Here is a 22,179-nt window from a genome sequence, read left to right as displayed (position 1 = left end):
GTATGGAGATATAAACATGCCCATATAAAAAAATGAAGGAAGCATTAATATTTCAATCATCCAGAGTTGGCTATTTAAGCAACTCCCAGATATTTGGAGAAAAGACCTGGATCATCACAAGGTGTCTACACACACACACAAACACACACACACACACACTTCTATTTCAACTCAAAATGCTCAATGCATTTTTAATTGTGGAAGTCAATACCCAGATAAAATACAGGAGAGTATAAGGTAAAATACTGAAATTCTAAACCCAGCGAAGTGTCAAAATTTGTTAAATAAAATCTCTCAAAAGATGCAGTGTAGGATACTGTTTGGATATTGAAAAATGGACACCTGGAAATATAAAATATAGATGATATTTTTCTCTCCAGCTCATTCCTACAGCCCATCTCTGATAAACCATATATTAAAGGATGGATAAGACAAAAGGTAGCCTAAATAAAGGGAAGTGAGGAGACTGTTTCTAAATAACAAAATCACAAAAAGATAAAATAAAATACAAATAAATAAATAATGAAATTGACAACGTAACAGCTACCCCAATGGAATGCGCTAAATTTATGGATTATTTCAAAAGAATTTTGGCTTAACTTTTTAATATGTAATTGCGTATTTTAGTTGGTTTTGGTTTTGGCAACTATCACCTTCGATTTGCCCAGGCTAAGAGCTGGGGACGATATGAGACGGCCCAAAAAGATGCTCAGCGGCAGAGGGACGTAACCTCGCGACAGGTGCCACTGCAGGTAACTCACAAAAACAGGCGGCCAACAAGTGCAGATAACAGAGCCGACTGCATTGTATTTTCAAAACCCATCAGCCCATGTGTCACAAAGCTTTGCCTTCCTTTTAATTCATTCCAAATGTTTTATTTGCCCTTGCCCAGAAACTGACACCAAATATCAAATATTTCAGTCTAAAACATTTTCTACATTTGAATTCCAATAATTTCCATGACTGTCTGAAGATCAAGGGTTGTTATTCCTAAAATGTGTGGCTTTCAGTGCTGCCTAAATCCCTTGAATTATAGACCCTATAATCTTGGCTCCAGCAGTTTGTTGAGTAATAGAGAGGGATTCTGTCCCTAAGTGTTTAATCTCCCGTTTTATTCTGTTTTGCATGTTTGGGTAATAAAGTTAAGTACTGTTTGGGGGAAAAATACTTGATTTCTCAGCAATGTAAGCATCGAATGATATGAAGGATATAAATAATTTTTATTACACATTCAGGTCAAGAATAAGGCTTTGTGTATATCCCCTAAAACATATTCCTAGAATGGGAGGACACGTCTGGAATGAGAACCCTGGTTTGTTTACCTGGGCATAAGGTGGTACAGGCTATTTTCTGCACACTCTGCCCCTCACAGAAGGCACCACCATTGAGTGGTGCTGGGTTGGTGCAGGTCCTTGTGCGTTTCTGATATCCTCGTCCACAGCGGCTATTGCACACAGACCACTCTGTCCAGGTGGACCAGCCACCATTGACTGGAAGGAGGTAAATACAAAATGCGAGTTACATGTATGTTCACGCACATGCAGACACACAAACCACACACCACACGTAAACAAAAACTCATCTGCTAAGTGAACATAAAAAAAAATCAAAAATTTCAAAGCTAGAAGAGACCTGAGGCATCATTCATTCAAAATATTATCAAAGAGCGGAAGAATCTAAGCATAGAGATAAATAAAATGAACTACCCAAATTTACTCACCTACTCAGAAAACTAAATAGAACCGGGTTCTATTTTCCTTGGCTAGTGTTCCCTAAAATATATATATTCCCCTTACCTAGTCAAGCTCCAGAAATTATTTTTGACAGCTTAGCTCAAATAATAAATGTTTACCTCCTTATGCCAAGGCTGCAGGGGGATCTGAAGTGTGAGAATTGAATAAAATCACATAGCTTTTTCTAAATAGCAGATGACTGATTAGTTTTCTTTAGCATACGCAAACTTTACAACTCTTTAAGGACTTTTAGTCAGTTTCACTAACCCAGCGAACCTGGTTAAAAAATAAAGTCTTAATATTGTTAGATATTCAACTAATTGAGTAGCTATTCGATTGAATTGGCAATTAGTTTATGTAATTGAAATGGACGCCCATGCTGTGTGTAAAGGGTCACTACAGTGTTTGATGGAGAGTTCAGGATAGGTGTGACTATAAAACCTACATTCTAATGCTACGTTCACTATTCACCTCTGGAGATCTCCCTCTAGAAAAAAACTCTGATATATTGTAGTCCTTACATAATGTGAGTTTAGATTCAATTCTTGTAATTAAGCATTTGATAACAAAAATTATTCGCTCGTACTTAAAACCTGACACAATGAGAATGCGTGTCTGCTTCCTGATCACGAAGAAGAGTGCTAGACGTTCAGGCAGCACACACCTTACAGGTGCACGTCATATGCCCGTCATCTCCTCTCCTCGAAACCTACGCAATGGGAAATCATCATGAATGTGTTATACAGACAGACACAGACAAGAGTGCTTTTTGATCGCAGTTATTTTCTATATAAAGATAAATAATTGTAAACAACTGCAATGTTCGACAACAGGAAAATGGTAAGGTAGATGCCTGTTCCTGTGATTGACACCTAGACAGCCATTAAAAATGGAGCTAGAGAAGTCTATTTAATAATACATGAGTATTTCAACATTATGTTCTAAGTAAAAAATATATTTATACCCCTTATTTTAAAATCTTATCTATCCATAGAAAATACCAGTAGTATGCATATCAATCTTTTTGAAAGCTGTTTCTGGATGGCAAGATGACAGGCTTCTGGGCAGTTTCTTCTTTGATCTTTTCTGTGTTTCCCAAATTTTCTTTAACAGATACATATTTTCAATCTAAAAATGATACTAACATAAATACATATACACAACAGACTTGAAAATGAAGTACCCATTAGATGTATGTTTTGCTGTGGACTTCTGGTGAGTCTCATCTATGAGCCTTAGACAACTTACTTTATGGGGCCATGAAAACGACAAACAGATGGTTGATAGGTTGAGTTTCAGTCTGTGTTCCAAAAAGCAACTTAACCTGCCCAGCTTTACAAAACCAGATGTCATGGAACTGTCAGTATAAATTGCTTACAAGCATACTGGCAGGCCAATATTTGGGGTTATGGTATACATGTACTGCTCTGGTAGGATTTTTATGAGAAATGAATAGTCATAAACTTCTAGAAGAAAAAAGGCATGTGAAAGTCCCAGACTTATTCACTTATTCTACAGAGAAGGAGACATGGGCTCCTAGCATCCTGGTCAAGTGACCGACTGAAGGTCAGTTAGTCGGAAAGCTAGTCCTAGAGCACAAGCCTCCTGACCTCTAGTCCAATGCTGTTCTCTGAACTCAAAATGCTCAAGATCCTTGTGTTTGAGTCTTTCTAAAAACAATGGGCAGCTTGTATTTATAGATATTGCAAGCCCGCTATACATAGGAAAAGAGATTTGCATGTATATTAAACATCTATATAAAGCATACACAGAGAGTCTGTCTTCATTAGTTATCTATGATTACTACGTGCTGTGATGGGCTCATTTCTCTTTTGCCCTTCAAATGCTGTTAATCAAGTCCTTCAGCTGGTTTAGAGAAAGACAAAAAGAGGAATCATTTCATTGCGACTGAAGAGAGGCAACTGCTTACAATTTAACAGAGCCATTATCTTGACGAGAAAATTCAGCCTCAGAGTACTCAGAGGATTAAAAAATTGTCTGTATCTGTCTTGTAACGAAAACAAGGGATTTAAAGTGTCACCATATTCAGCCTTTGGAACATCACAGTGGCTCCTGTTTCTCATAACTCCTCACAGCATGAGGACACCCATCTGAAGGGCACGATCTGCAGTAAGTACCACGAGCCAGATACTGGCCAATGGCTCCCCTCCTTCCTAGTCACGCAGACCCGAAGGCCCCTGGAATGTCCTTTACCACTAACGCAGCCATGAGAAGCTTCCTTAAGTTCTAAGCGGGTGGTGTGACACAGGCATCTCGTGTAAGAGCTGGCATACCCTCCGAATACTTCCCAGGGATGCTGGGTTACCTTTGATACAATAAATCATCAAGAATATGAGGACCTTCTGTCCGTCCAACACTGTGAGAAAGGCATGAACAGACTGCACAGCCTCTCCGTCTATAACGGAGCTTACCGCACAACTGGGGAAATGAAAGTACCCATTGAATGCCTGAAGACAACCGAGCACTAAAAAGCACAGAGAAATAAAAGCATCACATGCTAGAGTGAAATCGGGAGCAACACTGTTGGGTATTTCTGGAGAAAGGATAGGCCCCGTTGGAGATGAGCTGGACTAGAAAGGACCAGAGAGTGGAAGGGAAGCTTCTGGAAGAAATCATTACGTTGAACCTTGCCACGTGGTTAGGATGAGGGCCAGGGCAATAGCAGCACTTGCCTTCACTCTAAGTTCCCCGGAGGGAGCGTGCGAAGCAAATCCCAGGAAGTCAACGCTGCTCTGATGTGTTTACCTGACTGAGCCAAGGCCCACAGACATATGAGCAGGCTGACTCAGGCATCTCCAAACTCGCTCTGGATCTGGGTGGTCCAGGGAGGGGGGTGCGGGAAGGGGCTTAGAGAGGCAGGGACATCCGCTGGCTCCGGTGCAGGCACTCAGGTAGATTTCCCTCATCTTCCCCATAAGCTCACTGACAAAAGGCTAGGAATGTCCAAACCTAGTCTTTCTATGAGTATCAGGGAAGCAGGTAAAACTCACCATCAGAGCCGGAAGCTGGGAGAGAGCCTCTCCTGGACATTTTAAATTAAAACGAGACACGGTAGTTTGACATGAACTAGATTGAGACTCGGACAGCCCACTCACCGTAGACTATGACAGTTGCAGTCGTGCTTTTCCTCTTGGCAACGATGTTTTTGGCAACACAAGTATAGTTTGCAGTATCTGAGAGGCGGGCCTGCTTTATGATGAGGTTGTGATCAATAGTAATATAAAAATTCCGATCTTCAACGGGATCAATTATGTCTTCATTTTTCAGCCATTCCACCTAAAGAAGCACAAGAGAAATAGATAAATCCCCAGTCTGGATCCCTCAGTGGCTGTCTGTCCTAACTTGTGCTTTATAAATTGTATAACGTTTTGCTTCAGGCTCTGAACTTCTGCAAACGGAGAGGAAGTAACTTTCTGAGGTCATGTTAAGTATCACTCACCTGCCAAACATGCTGATTCTGTCTGTACTCCATTATTCTCAAATGTCAATGAACCAATTGGGAAATACAGTGTTTAAATTGTTTTCACTTCGCCCCGCGGGCAGGAACAGGGAATACGCACTGCCAAGTTCAGAACCCAATCAAAAATAATAGGCTAAGCGTTTCAAACCGAACTCAAACCTTTTGCTATTCGATTTGTTTACTCTTGGCAACTTACTCGCTGCTTTTCACGAAAGAATGTAAAGACTATTAAAAAAGCTCAAAAGGCATCTTAGACATCATGTAGCTGTAATAAACCAACGTTTGGATGATTTACGTGTAACCTTGCTGAAACATATGGATTAAATTTCCCCCAAAATGCACTTATTTTAAAATGTAACAAACACATATTTGGAGATGCATTTCAGCCAAGATACTTGGAGAAAAAAAAGGGTTTGTACCAACTTTCAATATAATCCAAACAGCATATACATTATAGTAAAAGCTCTCCTTTTGTGGATCACTAGCCTCAAACCTTTGACTCATGGTTTGCTTCTGGGGAGCCTAACCTAATACGTGACTGTTCAAAACTACTGAACTATTTTTTTCTATGTAAATAACATCAATTTTGCAACAGCAATGTTATCCTTACAGATTGAAAGGAGGGAGATACAGCTGTATAAGCTTTTCCTTATGGAGGATAAATTATTTCTTGTTCTATAAATTGCTGCTGCTGCTTTTTCCCCCCCCTATGCACGGGTTTTTCTATAAAGCAAAACAAAATTGATATTTGCTACACTTAAACTTTTCTTTTGCAGTGATGGGATAATGGATACAAGTAATCTTTAGCAGCAGAGAGTCAATAGTGTTGCCATTTTTGAAATCGTAAGGAGTTTCTCCAGCACCACAAGAGGTCTGGAAATTAATCTCTGAATCTGTCAGTGGGTTTGACGTGGTACAGCTCTAAATTACATTCAACATAGGGACTCTAAAATAATGCTCCTCTAATCCTTAGAAGAGAGGCCACAATTTAAAGGGAAAAACAAAAACCAACCACAATTCTGAAATAAACGTATGAGGATGTAGATAAGAGCAACTATTTGTAGTGATACAAATTTTGAAATGGCAAAACGTTCTTGATATTTAGACCACGGTAGTGAGAAACAGAATGGAATCCACCTAAAACAGTGGAATTTGAAAACATGCATTTTGTTTCCAAATACAGACAGCACATTCGGTCAGGGCCATGCTTGGATATATACCTGGTCAGAGAGTCATACTCTCTTGACCTGGATTTTCTCAAACTTTGGCTGTATGTGTGCTGTAGCATGATCTCGCTAGAAGTGCAAGAGGGAAGGTAGCAAAATTCATACCACTACGAAGTTTTTTGATAATTACCAATTACCATTAATTATCTGATGATAATTGAAAGCAGACATTAATTTTTTAATCTAATCTTTATGTAGGCATGTCTATGCCATTCTAAAGAGAGCTTTCCACTTACAGAAGGCGCTGTTGGTTTTGTATTCACTGTGTGTGTGTGTGTGTGCTCTTAGTACTTTTCTTTCAAGGACCCATAAGTGCTACTCTTTCTTTGAAAGATGGGTTTCAGACTCCTGAACTCTTCCTGGAAATGCCTAGGGGTTCACAGCTCCTCTGCCCCACAACCTCCCCCCAGCCATTGTCTCGTGGGTGTGGAAATATGTTTCGTGTCCAACTGGGGTCAGAATCTGAGCTGCTACTCTCTAGACCTTCCCTGCAGGATGAGGCTGACGCTATTTCCTTGAAGTGTCACCTGAATGTCCACACTTACTGGGCTTCTCATTTTCTGTCCAGCTTGCTCCACTCACCTAAGGTTCTCACTCCCATGAATGCTTCCATAAAAAAAATAACGTCTCGCATTCAAATCTTGGCATCGTGGTTTGCTTCTGGAGAATCCGGCCTAACCCATGATGGTTGAAAACTACGGTTTCTTCTATTTTAATCACATCAGTTTACAACAGTGATATAATCCTCAACATAAGTGGCATAAAGAGATCCCAAGGGATACTGCAAACCACTTGTTTATTTGAAAGTTTATTACTTGGAAGAAAAAGAGCAATCTGCACAATTGACAAGATCTAAAAAGACCTCCATGATTATTGGGTAAACCATCTTTACTTTCAAATACTTCGCTCCACATTTTTCTCGAGTCTCTTGCTAGTGCTGGAGCAAAGACTATGACCTGAGTTTTAAGGGCCCCTGAAGAACCCCAGAAGTACTGAGGAGGCCCCCAGGGTCCTGGGGGGCAGCACTGCCCTCCTCCCCAACTCTGGCTTTAACCCCAGAAGCTCAGCTTTGCTCTGTTTTCCATACCTGGCTCACTTGTAACGCCTTCGTTTAAAGAAACAGGGTTCGCCACTGCTTAGAAATAGCCGTAGGAATGGGAAGGTGAGCTGTGGGCTCCTCCAGCTTCCGGTAAGTCCCCTACCCCCTGTTCCCTTCATGCCAGTACTCCCAGCTGCCGAAACACCCTGCTTTGAGACCACATCTCCACAAGCAGCCCAGGTCATCGCTCACCGCCTGCACTAGAATCCTCACGCTGCTCTGCCCATCTCCGTCTCCCACCCTGCAAAAGTCTTGGCATCCTTCCAAGCTGCTTTAGAAGCAGCAAAATTCTCCAACATTTCAAACTCTTTTCAGATTGTTTTCTTCATTTTTCTTTAACTAAAACCGAGCTATTCATGATACTACTGTGTTTTTTTCTGGAGTTCTCTCAAGTGTGGATGTTTGATTTCCCAAATACAACATACACTGGGCCTGGGGGTCAGGAAATATTGTCCTCCTTGTTCTGCCCTGTCTATTCCAGACCATTCTCTCCAAACAGCTTTGCTTTGAATCTCATGCCATCAGATTATGTCACCCACTTTCTATTTTTTTTGCAGTCATCTACAGACCTCTGGACTCACAGCCATTTTATCCAGCTCATTTTCTGTCATAATTTCTAATGATTTTAATAACCACAAACATGACACTTTCAACATTTTGGCCTCTCAATTACACAGCACTCCTTCCTGCCGTGGATCTTGGTCTCTAAGACACACTTACAAGCCAAAGACTTTCAATCCTGGCCTCACTGTAGACTAATTTGGAGGTTCATAATATATCAATTCTACATCCAATCCAGAGAAATTAAATCTAACCCAGAGAAACGCTGATTCACCGGTCAAGACTAGTCTAACATCCATATTTTTTAAACTCCTCAAGGGGCCGTGACTTACTGCTAGGGTTCAGGAGTACCACGCTAGCTGATTGTCCTTCTCAAACGAGATCCCTAGACAAGAAGCGCTTATGTCACCCGGGAGCCTGACAGGAACGCAGAATCTCAGGTCTGCCCACCTATACTTATGGAGTCAAAATGTGCATCTCAACAAGAAAGGCAGGGGTTTATGCACATTAAAGTTGGAGAATCATCAGTTTAGCCCTTGTCCTTACCACGGATGGCAACCCCTCTGAAACCCAAGTTCAGTAATCACCTCTTTCTACTCTTCCTTGTCTTTCTGGTTTAGTCCCCCGAGGACCCCTATTTTGACTACCTTTCACCAGGACCCACAAATCTATTAAACTTTCCAGTCTTCTCTCTCACCCCTCTCATACTCTCTCTTCACCACTTTTCAAGGCCATGTCTAACTTCTCAACAATCCCTTGCCTTAAATCCTCGGCTCCCCGTCCCTCTTCTTCCTTAAGGCGCTCACTTGGCCGCTCTTCCCCAACACCACCCTCGGGACTTGCAGCAGAACGAGGCTGTGCACAGCCACGTCGAGTAGGCTTATCTGAAACTCATGATAACACAACACAAATGGGCTCTGATTCTGCCAAAAAATCGTACTATATTTTCATCATCTGTTCATGGTCCCATCCTCCTAGACAGCTATTTCACACCTTCTCCTCTCTCCCTAAACACTACCTCCCTTTCTATCCTCACTTTCAGCCGATGACCACGATTTCTCCTTCACTGAGAAAAGTGACAATCACGAGACATCTTCCACAACTCCCACTATCCACCGCCCCACCCCTATTCTGCACCCTCTCTCTGGTTACTGGTCAGCTGTCCGTGCTCCCACCTGTCACCTCTCATTTCTATTCTGCATCCCACTCCTGTGCCTGGTCAAGGGCAAGCCCCAGCAATGCTCCTCTCTGTCTCTTAAATTATTCATATTCCCTCCACACATAATCATGTCCAGCAGCATACAGACATGCAAGTATTTTTCACAACTTCAAACCCTCCCCAGTTGTTTCTGCCTGTAGTCCTCCCCACCTTTCTTTGCTTACCTTACAAAAGTAAGGAACACTTGTTCCTTACTTGTGCCTTGGAACGCTTGTTGATTCTCTCTCTCTCTCCCCTGTCCTCTTCATCTCTGCTGAATCTATTCTAACGCACAGTCACCTGCACCCTTTCATCTGTACTGCTCTTTTCAAAGTCACCACTCACTGCCACTTCGTTAGATGTACTGGTGTGGTGTTAGCACTTAACTCACATGACTCAGCAGCGGGTTGGACCCGGCAGGTTTCTCCTTCCTCCTCACTTGCTTTCTTGGCCAGGGCACTTTCCTGGTTTTTGTCTTATTTCACTCCATCTCCCCCAGCTTCCTGGAGTGGAAGTCTGCTCCCCTCTGAAGGCTCTGTCCCTGCACCTCTTCTTTTTTTCTATTTTCTATCTATATTCACTTCCTGGGTGAGCTCACCCAGTCTCATGCAGAGGTCTTCTACACTAAATTTATCTCCAGTCTAGACCCAGCTCCTGAACTCCAGACTCATATATCCAACTGCCTTCTTTCAACCCCACTGGGGTGTCTAAGAACGACCTCCTCAACTGTACTTCCAACCCCGCTCCTCCCACAGCCTTGCCCATCTTGGTTAATGCCAACTCTATCTTCCCAGTTACTTAGACAACAACCTCAGACTCAGCCTTGACTCCTCTCTACCTCTCTCTTTGCCCGCTGGAAGTCAGAGCAGCATGTTGGGATCTGACCACTTCCTGTCCCTTCACCACCACCCTTTCCCGGCTCAAGCCACCATCATTTCCCTCTTGGATTATTGCACCAACCTCCTGTCTTACCTTTGCTTGTCCCCTTGGCCATCGACAGTCTATAGGGTGGTCCTTCAACTGGAAGTTGGATCATGCGGCACCTCATCTCCGGCCCTCCAAGGGCCCTCTATCTTGCTTTATGTCAAAACCAAAGTCCTTACAAGGACCCACCAGGCCCAGCATCACCAGGACCCCTGATCTCTCTGAGACCACCTCATCCTTTGAGCTTGCTGGCCCCTCTGGTGGTCCTCACCCCCATCAGTGCTGCCCCTGCCTTGTGCATATTGAGTCTGCTGGTAAACCTCCCTGCAATCTTCTCTCCCTTCCCCAAGTATCTGCATAATTTGCTCCTTTCCCTTCTTCAGGTCTTGAGATGTCACCTTCTTAGTGAGTCATTTCCTGATTTGCCTTTAAGAGTGCAACATCTCTTTCTGCCTATACCCCCAATCTCTCACCCTCTTTCTGTTATTTTCGGCACGGCACTTCTCACCATCTCAGGTGGTCTGTACTTTACTTAGTAGCTGTCTCCTCCACCAGAATTTAAGCTCCACAAATTGTGATCTATTTTTTGATCAGTGTTATATTCCTGTGGTCTTAAACAAGCATATAGTAGGTGCTCAGTATTTGCTGAACATATGAACGAAATCAAGACATGTAGTGGGATCAAGTCTGTTATGTACATTTTTAGATCTCTATAAAGTTGCTGTTTTCAGTGGAAAAATTATTAAATATATTTAGTAAGCTCTATTTTAAACATCCCTTCTAACTTAGTTCTACTTGAGATTAAGAACACAAATCTTTCCTGCCTAAGGTAAAATCCTTCAGAGCTGGCCTGGCCTCCAAAGGGACTCACTGGAGAAATCGTAAGATAGAAGAGGACCTCTAGAATTATGCTAGAGACCCGCAATGTCTCAGCATCATTTCTGAGTCTAAAGTGTTGTGTGGCCAGCATGTTTTAACTAAGGCATTTTTGAAAGTGGCATACACCTCTTTTTTTTTTTTTAATATTATTTATTTATTTATTTGACAGAGAGATAGCCAGCGAGAGAGGGAACACAGCAGGTGAGTGGGAGAGGAAGAAGCAGGCTCCCAGCGGAGGAGCCTGATGTGGGACTCGATCCCGGAACGCCAGGATCACGCCCTGAGCCGAAGGCAGATGCTTAACGACTGCGCTACCCAGGCGCCCCCGAAAGTGGCACACACCTCTAACCCACATTATACCTGTATGTCTGCTGGAGAAGTAAAAGAGGGGGTTTGAGTAATTATTGCAGACTTTATCTGGTAAACACAGAATCTAGGTGATTATGCTAAGTCTGGGCCTAAAATCCAGCTTCCCAAGAACTTTAATTTTGAATAAGCAAAGAGGTAGGCACCTTTTTTCTTCTTTTTTTCAATTCCATTCTACAAACACTGAGTACCTACATTCGAGGCATGGTGTTAAGTGCTGGGAAAGAAAGGGACAAATCAGATAAGTGCTTGCAAGGTGTGAGAATAAGTCTGTTTATCATGTAAGAGGTTGTCTAAATCAGCAAGGGAAATCAACACAAATCTTTATAAATTTATATTTTTATGTTAAAAAATACATCTTTTTCATGCAGTGTCTCCAGAAACCAACAGCACCAGATAAAGTGACATTGTTCCATTTGAAGGAATTTCACAGTGCATCTCCTTACATAACTGTATGTGAAATCCCAAGAAACAGTAAAGAATCTTTCATTGTGTTAGAATTTTGTTGCACTGAATAGTAATTAATTATATCGCTGCAATGCTATTTATTTGTAAGCTCATCTTGGTTAATCAGGAGTCAGTACTTTGGTCTGGCCTCTGAATTCTGTTCCTATTTGGCTCATTTCAATGCTTCTTGTTGATTTCACCCTGAGATGTGGCTTCCTCCCACCCTCCCATTTAGCAAACCATCTGATTTATACATGGGAGAAGTCTTTCTGAGTTAGAAGTTATTTTTAGCTATGTATAAAACATTCAAGAAGACAGAAAAATAGGTTGTAGTTCAGAAAACAATAAAAGGCTTTGCCCATAAACCATAACTTGTTGTCAGAGCTGCAGTGAGACAAAGTAGCTTTTCTGTCCTTGTGACTCAGTCACTGCATTTTTTTCAATAATTTGGGGCACATTTGAAGTAATTGACTCAAGTGTTTATAAAGAAATGGGAATTTATTAACAGGTAATAAAAATAGTTACGGGGCAATGTTAGGACGTCCTATTTGCATATTCTGTTGTTATGTTTGCTGTTGATTAATCCCACTGGGTGCAGTCGAAAATCTTACTTTAAGAAGCAGTTCCTAAAGTACCAGCTGAGAGGGTTGCTCTTGAACCTGACTGCCTGGGTTCAAAAGCGAACTCTGTCACTTCTGTGTCTCTCTTGGGTAAGTTCCTTATCTTCTCCGTGCCCCAGGGTCCTCATTTATAAAACGAGAATAATCCTCAGATGTATTCCATAAGGTTTGTAAAGATCAAATGAGTTAATACACAAATTACATACAGTGCCTGACATACAGTAAACATTCTTAAATTATTAATACTCATTAAGGATATACTTAAAGGAGATAGGACCAAACCCAAACTACTCTAAAAATAGCAGAGAAATGGTTAATTTAAAAACAAAAAGGAGGGATGCTTGGGTGGCTTAGTCAGTTAAGCATTTGCTTTCAGCTCAGGTCCTGATCTCAGGGTCCTGGGATCGGATCGAGTCCCGTATCGGCTCCCTGCTCCGTGGGGAGTCTGCTTCTTCCTCTCCCTCTGCCATTGCCTCCCTCTCTCTCTGTCTCTCATGAATAAATAAATAAAAATCTTTATAAAAATAATAAATAAAAACAAAAAGGAAAGTATCGTGAAGTCTGAATTCCTTTAGCTTTCTCTGACATTTTTTACTGAGACAAAGTCAACTCGCCATTAGATTACAACTCTTTAAGATTGTACTAGAAATATATAAATCATTAAGTATTAAATTGACCAGTCTAGTTCGTATGCTAAACCTAAATACATATTTCCATTTAAACTTTGTGAATCCATAAGTCTAGAGATGTCATTAGCATGTGTGTGCTTTAGAGAAAGTATACCATGGCATTTTAATCAGTCTGCATAAATATTGTTTTCTAATTCTCTTAGGTTATAAGCAAATCATCACACTAGATTCATTTTTTAAAGGTATAAGTAGAATAGCTTTTTAATAAAATAAATTTTAGCAAGATTAATTTGAGAAATAGTCATTATTGAACTTGATAATAAGGCATAAATGAGAGGCAACTTATATATTATTATTACTTTTACCTAGACCCAGACTATCCACATTTTTATACTTTTGATTTTACCTGAGTTTCCCAGTTGCGTTTTCCTCCTACTTCAAGTTAGTCATCATCACTTGTTCTTTCTTCTTTTAACATTCAAAATGTTTGTCATGTGTTTTTAAGTCACAATTACAGCTCAGTATAGTACTTTATGTACAGAGAAAAGAAAAAGAATAGCTTAACACTGGCTTCATGAAATTGGCTCCAAACGGAGAACTAGCCACTTGGTCAGGTTTCGAATTTTTGTATTAAATATTAATATTCTTTTTTTAAAAGATTTTATTTATTTATTTTAGAAAGAGAGAGAGAGAGAGAGAAAACAAGCAGGGGGAAGGACAGACAGAGAGGGAGAGAATCTCAAGCAGATTCTCCAATGAGTGCAGAGCCCAACTCAGGGCTCAATCCCACCATCCCAAGATCGTGACCGGAGTCAAAACCCACAGTGGGATGCTTAACTGTCTGAGCCACCCAGGTGCCCCTAAGGATTAATATTCTAAAAAAGAAAACAGATTCTGAAAGAGTCTAAGGAATAAATGATTCTTCAAGCGTATTCTTACTTTCCATAAACAGCTGGGCCCTCACAACATGAGAATAATTTTACATTTGTCTACTTCATGAAATATGTTTTTTTGGACACACTCTTATTTCTTTCTTGGTATCCTGTAATGTCCAATGTATCCTTAATCTCTCCCTCTCCCTCTCTTTTTCGTAATAAGCCATTTCCTGTTTTTACTACCTGGACCTGTATAGCCCCCACATTTGACTATGCACTTAGAAATTCCAAGCTACCTATTTGTGTGTGTGTGGGTGGGTGGGAGGAAGTGATGAATAGATAACATAAAATGGTCATCAGTTGTTGTTTTAATGACATCAGGCTCCACCCCACCTCCACCCCCACACAATGGCATACACATCTTTGGATTTAACACATTTATCCAGGTTCCCAAGAGAGGGAACTTCCTTCTGGTCATCTCTGCTCTCATTTTGACCCCAAGTTCAGGAGTGATTTTCCTGAGCTCTCTTCTCTGCTTCTCTTTCTCTCCACACAGAGAAGATTCTGGGGCAGCTGGACTGGTCAAATAGGAAAGGAAAGGTAGATAATATGGCTCATGCTGTGGTTACGGGACAACTGCCATCCTTTAGGGTGGCAGAAGTAGGAGATGTGTTCTGGAGGGAGAGAGGGAGCTATGTGGTCCCTAATGTGAATCATGACCTGTTTTAAGAAAGAATTCAAAAGCGGAACAATTTCCCTGCACTGAAATTGGGAGGACAGGGAAGGGGGTGAGAAGGATGAAATGTGTTGGTGAGGAGTGAAAAAAGAGAAAACAATGAGCTCGCATGGAGTTTTTTAGGCACGGAGCTAGGTACTTTAGATACATAATCTCTATTTCTCACAACTGCTCTGTGAGGGAAGTATATAGAGACCCATTTTTCAGGTGAGGAGAATGAAGTTCAGAGGAACGAACTGGTCCAGGCTTACAAAGCTCGTGAAGGAGCGTAGATCTGGATGCTGGACTGCCTGAGCCCTGGGCTCTTGTTTGCCTACTAAAGCAAGAACTGGGAAGAAGCAATCGAGCTACAGCCATGAGCATCCCCGGAGGGGGTTTCCAGATCACGTGGTGGTAGCTAGAAGAAGCTGGGACACCAAAAACGTGTTAGTTACTCCAGGACATGGACCTGGGCTAGCCTCTAGCTAGCTCTCGGAAGGGAAGCAGTGTGATCATAGGAAAGAGCCATCAGACCCAACCTCTGTTATCGCCACCACCCTGCTCACTTATAGGACCACTTACCACCCTCACTCTTACAGGACCAACACAGGTTTGCTTTCAGAGCCAACACTACGACTGGGTGGGTGCGCTTTGATTTCAGAGGCACCAGAAAAGAATCCTTGCTCTTGAAAGATGCACCCCAATTTTTGGCAGTGACTTGAAATGTCTTTAGGAGGGGCTAGTTTTTAATCCCATCATTACACGGTTCTCTTTACATGCAAATGACCTGAGAAACAGCATCTTGATCTAAACCATATGAAGTATTACAAACCTGGCATATAAATGACTAACGGAAAACTCTTTTCAGTTTAGATAAAGAAGAGTTTGAAGGCACGTGGATTTCAAACCAGAAATCAGTAACCAGCAATGTGCAAAACTTTTCTAAGGGATGCACAAACAAAAACATTGAAGGGAATCTGTATTTCTATCTTTAACTTCCATATACACTTCATCCTAAAACCAGCTGCCCTGAAATGTGCCCTCTGCTTTTCAAAATGAAGGCGTGTCCTCCACCCCAATCTTCCCAAGATACATTGTATGAGGGTGTAAAAGGCTCTAAGGCGGCACAAGTCAGGTGCAAACTAATTGGGAGGATTAGTGTGGTATTTGGGAGAGTAAGGGACCATAATGACAGGGTGACAGACTCTTTTTGCAAATCAGGTCAATAGGATTCCTGGCATTCATCAAAATGGAAGGAGGACCTAATATGGGTCCCTGAACATAATATGTGATAACAGAACACTACCTGATTTAGTGTCTTTACCAGCTTCAAAGACTTTTATAAATTAAAATTTAAGTTTAATAAGTGAAAGGAACATCTAGTGCAAAATGAAAGATACTTAAAAATATTTTTAATGTGCACATTTTTTTTTTTACCTAACAGCATTCCATCAGATTCTGTCCTTAAAAAAGCCTCCTATGTGCACACATCCATATGCTATGACTCACCTGTGTTAAATCTAACTGAACGCTCCGTGGTCTGGTATTTTCTTAGGCAACGTGCTCTGTGGCAAGGGTGCTGAGCAACGTGAGATAGCTCTGTAAAGGGCAATCTTCATATTGTGAGACCTTGTTCAACATTCAATCAAGAGAAGACAAACACAAATAAGGTCATCTTCCTCTAGTGAAAAATATTAGGAACTTGGAAAAAGAGCAAGTTTCTGCAGAAGGCGTTTGGCCCACTTGCAAGGCCATTCCCACCTCCGTCTCGCAGAACCGTGCACTGGGGAGCCGCACTCACCGCTCACTTTGTCCCCCTCTGACTTCTTGAGGCCCCAGGTCATCAACACATGACTCAATATTTTTGTGATCTTCCTTCATCTAAGCAGATAACATATATCTTTTTTTGTTTTTGTTTTTGTTTTTTTTTAACAGACCAAATAAGACCAAAAGATGTAAACTCCTCTCAAAGCCCTTCCCTCCTTCTGAGTGTGTCAGGTCGCCCACAAACACGCACATGTCTCCTATCCATCCTAAAATGCCAACCAACAAGGAAATGACTCTGGGACAGGCCTGCTCTTCTCCCCTGCGCTTCTGCCTCCTCTCTCCCTTGGCGGCTAAACTGTCCTCATCCATTCATCTGCCCGCTGACCCTTCAACTTAGTGCTGTCTGCATTCACGCTCACCACTCCAACTGCACTTTCAGAGGTGACCAGCGGCCTCCCTCGCTGCCCCATCCAACAAGCCAACAGCATCGTCTTTCCCTACGCCTCTCAGGCCTCGTAACTCACGGTTCTTCCTCAAACCTCTTTCCCTGGTCCCTTTAGTTTATCCGCCATAGTTCACATCGTTCTCTGCAAGGCTCCTTCATTTTCTCTCCTTCTAATTTTATGGCGGTGGTTCCCAACTTTGCGCATCAGAATCACCCGGGGAGGTGTTAAGACCTGCTCCCGCCGGGGCCCCACCTGCAGAGAGGTTCTGGTGAACTGGGCTTACGGAGGGCCCAGGCACTGGGGTTTTAAAAGCTCCTCGGCTAATGCTAGTGCTCGGCCGGGTCTGCAAACCCCTGGCCTGTGTGCGCTGGCGGTCTCCTTCCCTCTCATGCTCTTCACTCAGAAATCATTCACTCCAGTCCTCCTGTTCGTTCTTGCAATTGCTTTCTCGATAACTCCATCTGAATGCTCAACAAATCCGAATTGCAGAACATGTGCTGAATTGATCTCAATTATCTCCTCACATCGTTCCAGCCTCTAGAAACATGGTCCTCCTGGTTTTCTGTTTTATTATGGAGTCGTCATCCTCCCAATCCTAAACTCAGAGCTTCTGGGAATCCTCACTGCTTTCTTCAAAACCACTCTATTCAGTTATGGATGGTGCCTAAATTGTTCTTTCAAACTTGGCCCCTTTTCTGTACCCCTGCTCTTAAGTACTGTGATACTATTTTAATTCTAACAATTCTTACTAAAAAATAAATCTTAAAAACAGTAGCTTCAGGGGCGCCTGGGGGGCTCAGCCTTGAGCCTTCGGCTCAGGGCGTGATCCTGGCGTTATGGGATCGAGCCCCACATCAGGCTCCTCTGCTGGGAGCCTGCTTCTTCCTCTCCCACTCCCCCTGCTTGTGTTCCCTCTTTCTCTGGCTGTCTCTCTCTGTCTAATAAATAAATCTTTAAAAAAAAACCAAAACACCCCCCCACCAAAAAAAAAAACAGTAGCTTCAATTAAAATGTTCTCCACTGTGTCATTGTGTCTAGGTTAAAATCCAAACCTCACATGAAATCTTTTACAAGTATCCTCAATTATTGCTCTAGCTTCACCTCGATCACTTAATACTACTCTCAAGACATACTGAACTTCCCGAAGTTTCCTTAGTGTGTGATCAACACTAACATGGCCACTCACGGCATTTTCTGTCACTTTAGCCAGAATGCCTTTCTCTGCTTTTCTGCTGAGAGAACTCACCTGTTCTTCAATATTCATCTCAGAAGACACTTTCGTTCTGAAGCCTTTAAAGTCTGTTTTCCTTTTTCTGTGCAGCTGAAGCAATCTTATCAAATCATTTATCATACGGTACTGTAATGATTTGTGTAAAGTTTGTGCCGGGGAGTTCTTCAGAACATGATTACGTATGTGTATATGATATCTCCAATGTGATACATTTTGAACATCTCTGAATATATCCGTTTGGTTTTGTGTTCACAGTATCTAGCACAGTATCCTAGCAGAGATGTTCAAAATGTTATTTATTGTTTACCCAGTGAATATCAGCTGAGTATCTACTGTGTGACTTCACTATTCCTGGTACCTGGGATGCATCAATAAACCAAACAAAGACTGCCCTCCAAGCGATTCCCAAGGGAGAAGGCAATACATAAGCAATATAAATACATTGGATAATTTCAATGGTGCTTAGGGCTAGGAAAAAAAAAATCAGTGTTATACAGTATTGTAGATCAGAAGTCAGAAAACATTTTCTGTGAAGGGTCATATACTAAGTATTTTAGGCTTTATGTGCCAAGGTTTCTAAACTGTAGGCATAGACAATATGTAAATGAACGAGCATGGTTGTGTTCCAATAAAACTTTATTTACAAAAACAGGTGGTGGGCCATATTTGGCGGGCAGGCTATAGTTTGCTGACTCTTGTTTTAGATGATAGGGAAGGCCTCTCTGCAGACCTAACTAAGCACTAGAACATGGATATATAGAAAGAGCCAATCATACTGAGCTAGGGGTTCTAGGTACAGGGAAGATCAGTTACAAACGCCACTGTTTGAGAAGGAGAAATAAAGCCTTCATGCTGAAGTGTAGTGAAAGAATGAATGAATGAATGAATGAATGAAAGAATATATGAACAGAGGCATGGATGAGTACCCATATAGAAAATAAGCTGTTACTAAAAAGTGGAAAGTTTATGTAAAGAAGCATTCCCTCAATTGAGATACGTAGCCACATTCAGAGAGAAGAAACAAAAACATGACCGCACAGGAAAATAAAAGTCAGTCGGATCTACTTAAAATTAGTTTACTCACTGAGTATCCATTGAATAGCTACTATGCACTAAGAATTATTGCAGGTGCTCGAAATTAGACAAAATATTTAATAATTACGACTTCTAAAGTTTCAGACAATCACAATGTTGGATTCTATTGATTCTTAGCAATGCATATATTTATGATTTCTAGAAGCTGAAATATGACTTCTAAGTACTGCAAAATACTGCTTGTCACAGAACTAAGAGCAGTACTGTGATAAACAAGCAAAAAAAAAGAACAAAAAATGTGACCTGGAAATATATATATATATCTCATACCAATTAATTTCATTTTAGGGAAATATTTTAGAAAAAAATTCTGGAACATCACCAAATTAAATATATTTAAAAATCACTGAGATGTTCTGAAAAAATGGGCCAGAAGTTGTTTAATTTTTCTTTCATATTCTAAAATTTTCATTTTTTTAATGAAGTGCGTGTACATAATAACAACAAACAACACAAATCAACATGTTTATTCTACTTGTGAAAAATTGATGAGATGATCTAACACTTTTTAAAATAAATGACTTTTCCCAAAAAACATCTTTGGATACTATCTGATCAGCTCATGAAAATCAATCAAATAAAGCTTATACAATTTGTGTCATTTTAATGAACTGAATTTCCAAAACATACAGTCAATAATTTTTTTTTTTTAATTATAGGACAAAATTTGGACTTTGGAGTTGCCAGACTTGGCTCTGTAACCAGGTCCTCCCACTTGCTAAGTTTGCAGCCTTGTGCAGGCTGGAAGCTCCCAGAAGCACGATGCTCACATGTACAGAGGAAAGGACCGCCCCTCCCAGTGTTGTAGGAGGATTTAATGAGATATGGAAGGGAAAGCACCTGGAATTAGGAGGCAAGCAACAAATTTAATTTAATTGCTTCTTCTCTAAGACTGAGTTTACCCCAAACAGAGCTTTATCTGAATAAATGCATTTTAAGTGTTGATGATTCTGTGTTCCTTAGTGTCTCTATTAAGAAGTACATATCTTCATATTCATATTACTAATCAGGAAAAAAAAAACTGGGAGAAATCTTTCAATTTTGCACTGCATAGGGCTATTGGTATTAGTTTATGAGTCTTCATTCATACAACTCTCCCAGTGAGGAAAGTTTCCCCTTATTTACAGCCTCAATCCCTTCTAGTGTATGTACCAGAAGAGAGGTAATATTTCTAGCCTTCCTATATGAGAACTGGTTCCCAGCTCTTCCAGGAGGATAAAATGTTTAGAAATCCCTCCAACAGTTAAGTCTTTCAGTTCTATTGATGTCTTCAGTCTGGCAGAGAGTTCTCAAAACACTAACATGATTTTATTAATGAAGATGAGTTATTCCCAATTTGATTATAAGTTTCAGGACTGGAGCATATTGACCCCATATTGTGTGTTCCCAGAAAAGATGTATAAAACTGCCATCCCTTCCTGTGTGTGGTGTGATTTAAGAATCAACTTTTTTTTATGGCTCCTGGATGCATGGTTTTATAGCTTTACTGTTACTGATATTTTATAAAATTCAGAGCTATTGGCTATATAAGTGCTGTCATGGAAAAAAAAAAGGTTTTGCAGCAAAACATGGAGATCATTTGTCAACGGCTTAGGCTTGCACAATGTTTTCTGAACAGCCATTTCAGCATTCAACAACCTCATGTTTCAACTCTCCACCCTAAAAACTTTATTCTTCAGTTTAAATTTAATTTTTTGATTTATATCATCAGCAAAGGCAGAGAAAAGTGGATTACCATTCCCAATGGATTACCCATTCATAGCTCATAATTAAATATGGGATAAGTTATAATCTCCAGTTTAATCTTGACTTCGCACATTCATCCACTCCTCTCCCCTCTTTCTAATTAAGAAGCATAAAAGCTAAGCTACCTAAGACAGAGCCCTAAACTTCTAATGTTAAGAGTAAAGTGGGGCCTGGAGTTAAGATGGCGGAGGAATAGGGGACCCCTTTTTCAGCCGGTCCCCTGAGTCGAGCTGGATAGGTACCAGACCAGCCTAAATAACCACGGAATCAGCCTGAGACGCAGGATGATGCATCTGGATCTCTACAAATGAACATCTTCAGCGCTGAGTATTGAGGTACCAAGAGGGGAGCTGTAAACCGTGCACGGATATCGGAAGATAAACGGAAGGGGGAGGGAGCCGCCGCGTTTGGGCGCCGGGAAGCGGCAGCCACCTGCACGGGGGAGCGGGCGGACTCACAGAGGGCACCGCGAGAGAGCGGACTGAGACCGGTGAGCCGTGAACGCGCGCGCCACCAGGCATCTCCCAGAACACCGGAATCCCGGTGTGCTCACGGGATCCAGACTGAGACCGGGAACTCCCGGAGCGCGCGCGGGGCGGCTGGCGGCTGGCGGGCCACCTGCACGGGGGAGCGGGCGGACTCGCAGTCGGCACCCGCGAAACAGCAGACTGAGACCCTGAACCGGGTGCGCGCGCCACCAGGCTTCTCACGAAACTCCGGAATCGAGGTGTGCTCACCGGGCATAGACTGAGACCGGGAGACCCGGGAGCGCGCGGGGCGGCCTGTGGCTGGTGGCATTAGAAACACAAAGGACAGAGACGCAGCCGGTGGCTGGCGGCATTAGAAACACAAAGGACAGAGACGCGCCGGCCCTGGAAGTGAGGGCAGGGTCGCCGAGTTGGTGCGCACATCCCGGGACGCCGCAGGGTTGAGCAGCACCAACAGTAACAGAGTTAAAGTGGCCAGAACATCAGTGGAGAACGGGCCGCAATCCCTCTGTTCTGCGACAATGCAGCCTCTGCTGCTCTGACCCTCAGAAGAGGCATAGCCGGCCGCCAGGGAAAGCCGCCAGAGAACAAAAGCCTGGAAATACCGGCTCAGAGAGTGCCCATCCCCATCCTCCCTCGCAGGGGACACGGAG

General features: G+C 42.0%; 1 protein-coding gene across 4 annotated transcripts in view; it reads right to left on the bottom strand.

The window, feature by feature from the left end:
• Window positions 1–22,179, bottom strand: part of UNC5C (unc-5 netrin receptor C) — a 341,321-nt gene that overhangs the window by 61,305 nt on the left and 257,837 nt on the right. For all 4 annotated transcript variants that reach the window (XM_045792166.2, XM_045792163.2, XM_045792156.2 and 1 more), the window contains exons 5-6: window positions 4,850–5,030; window positions 1,323–1,490 (exon numbers count right to left, since the gene is read on the bottom strand). In XM_045792166.2, coding sequence (XP_045648122.1) covers window positions 1,323–1,490; window positions 4,850–5,030 — 349 coding nt within the window. The remainder of the gene's footprint in view (window positions 1–1,322; window positions 1,491–4,849; window positions 5,031–22,179) is intronic.

The sequence above is a fragment of the Ursus americanus genome, chromosome 8 (assembly GCF_024610735.1).
Source record: "Ursus americanus isolate L20-20 chromosome 8, mUrsAme1.1.p, whole genome shotgun sequence".
Classification (NCBI taxonomy): domain Eukaryota; kingdom Metazoa; phylum Chordata; class Mammalia; order Carnivora; family Ursidae; genus Ursus; species Ursus americanus.
Note: the sequence above shows the minus strand (reverse complement) of the source record. Positions and strands in the feature narration are given on the sequence as shown.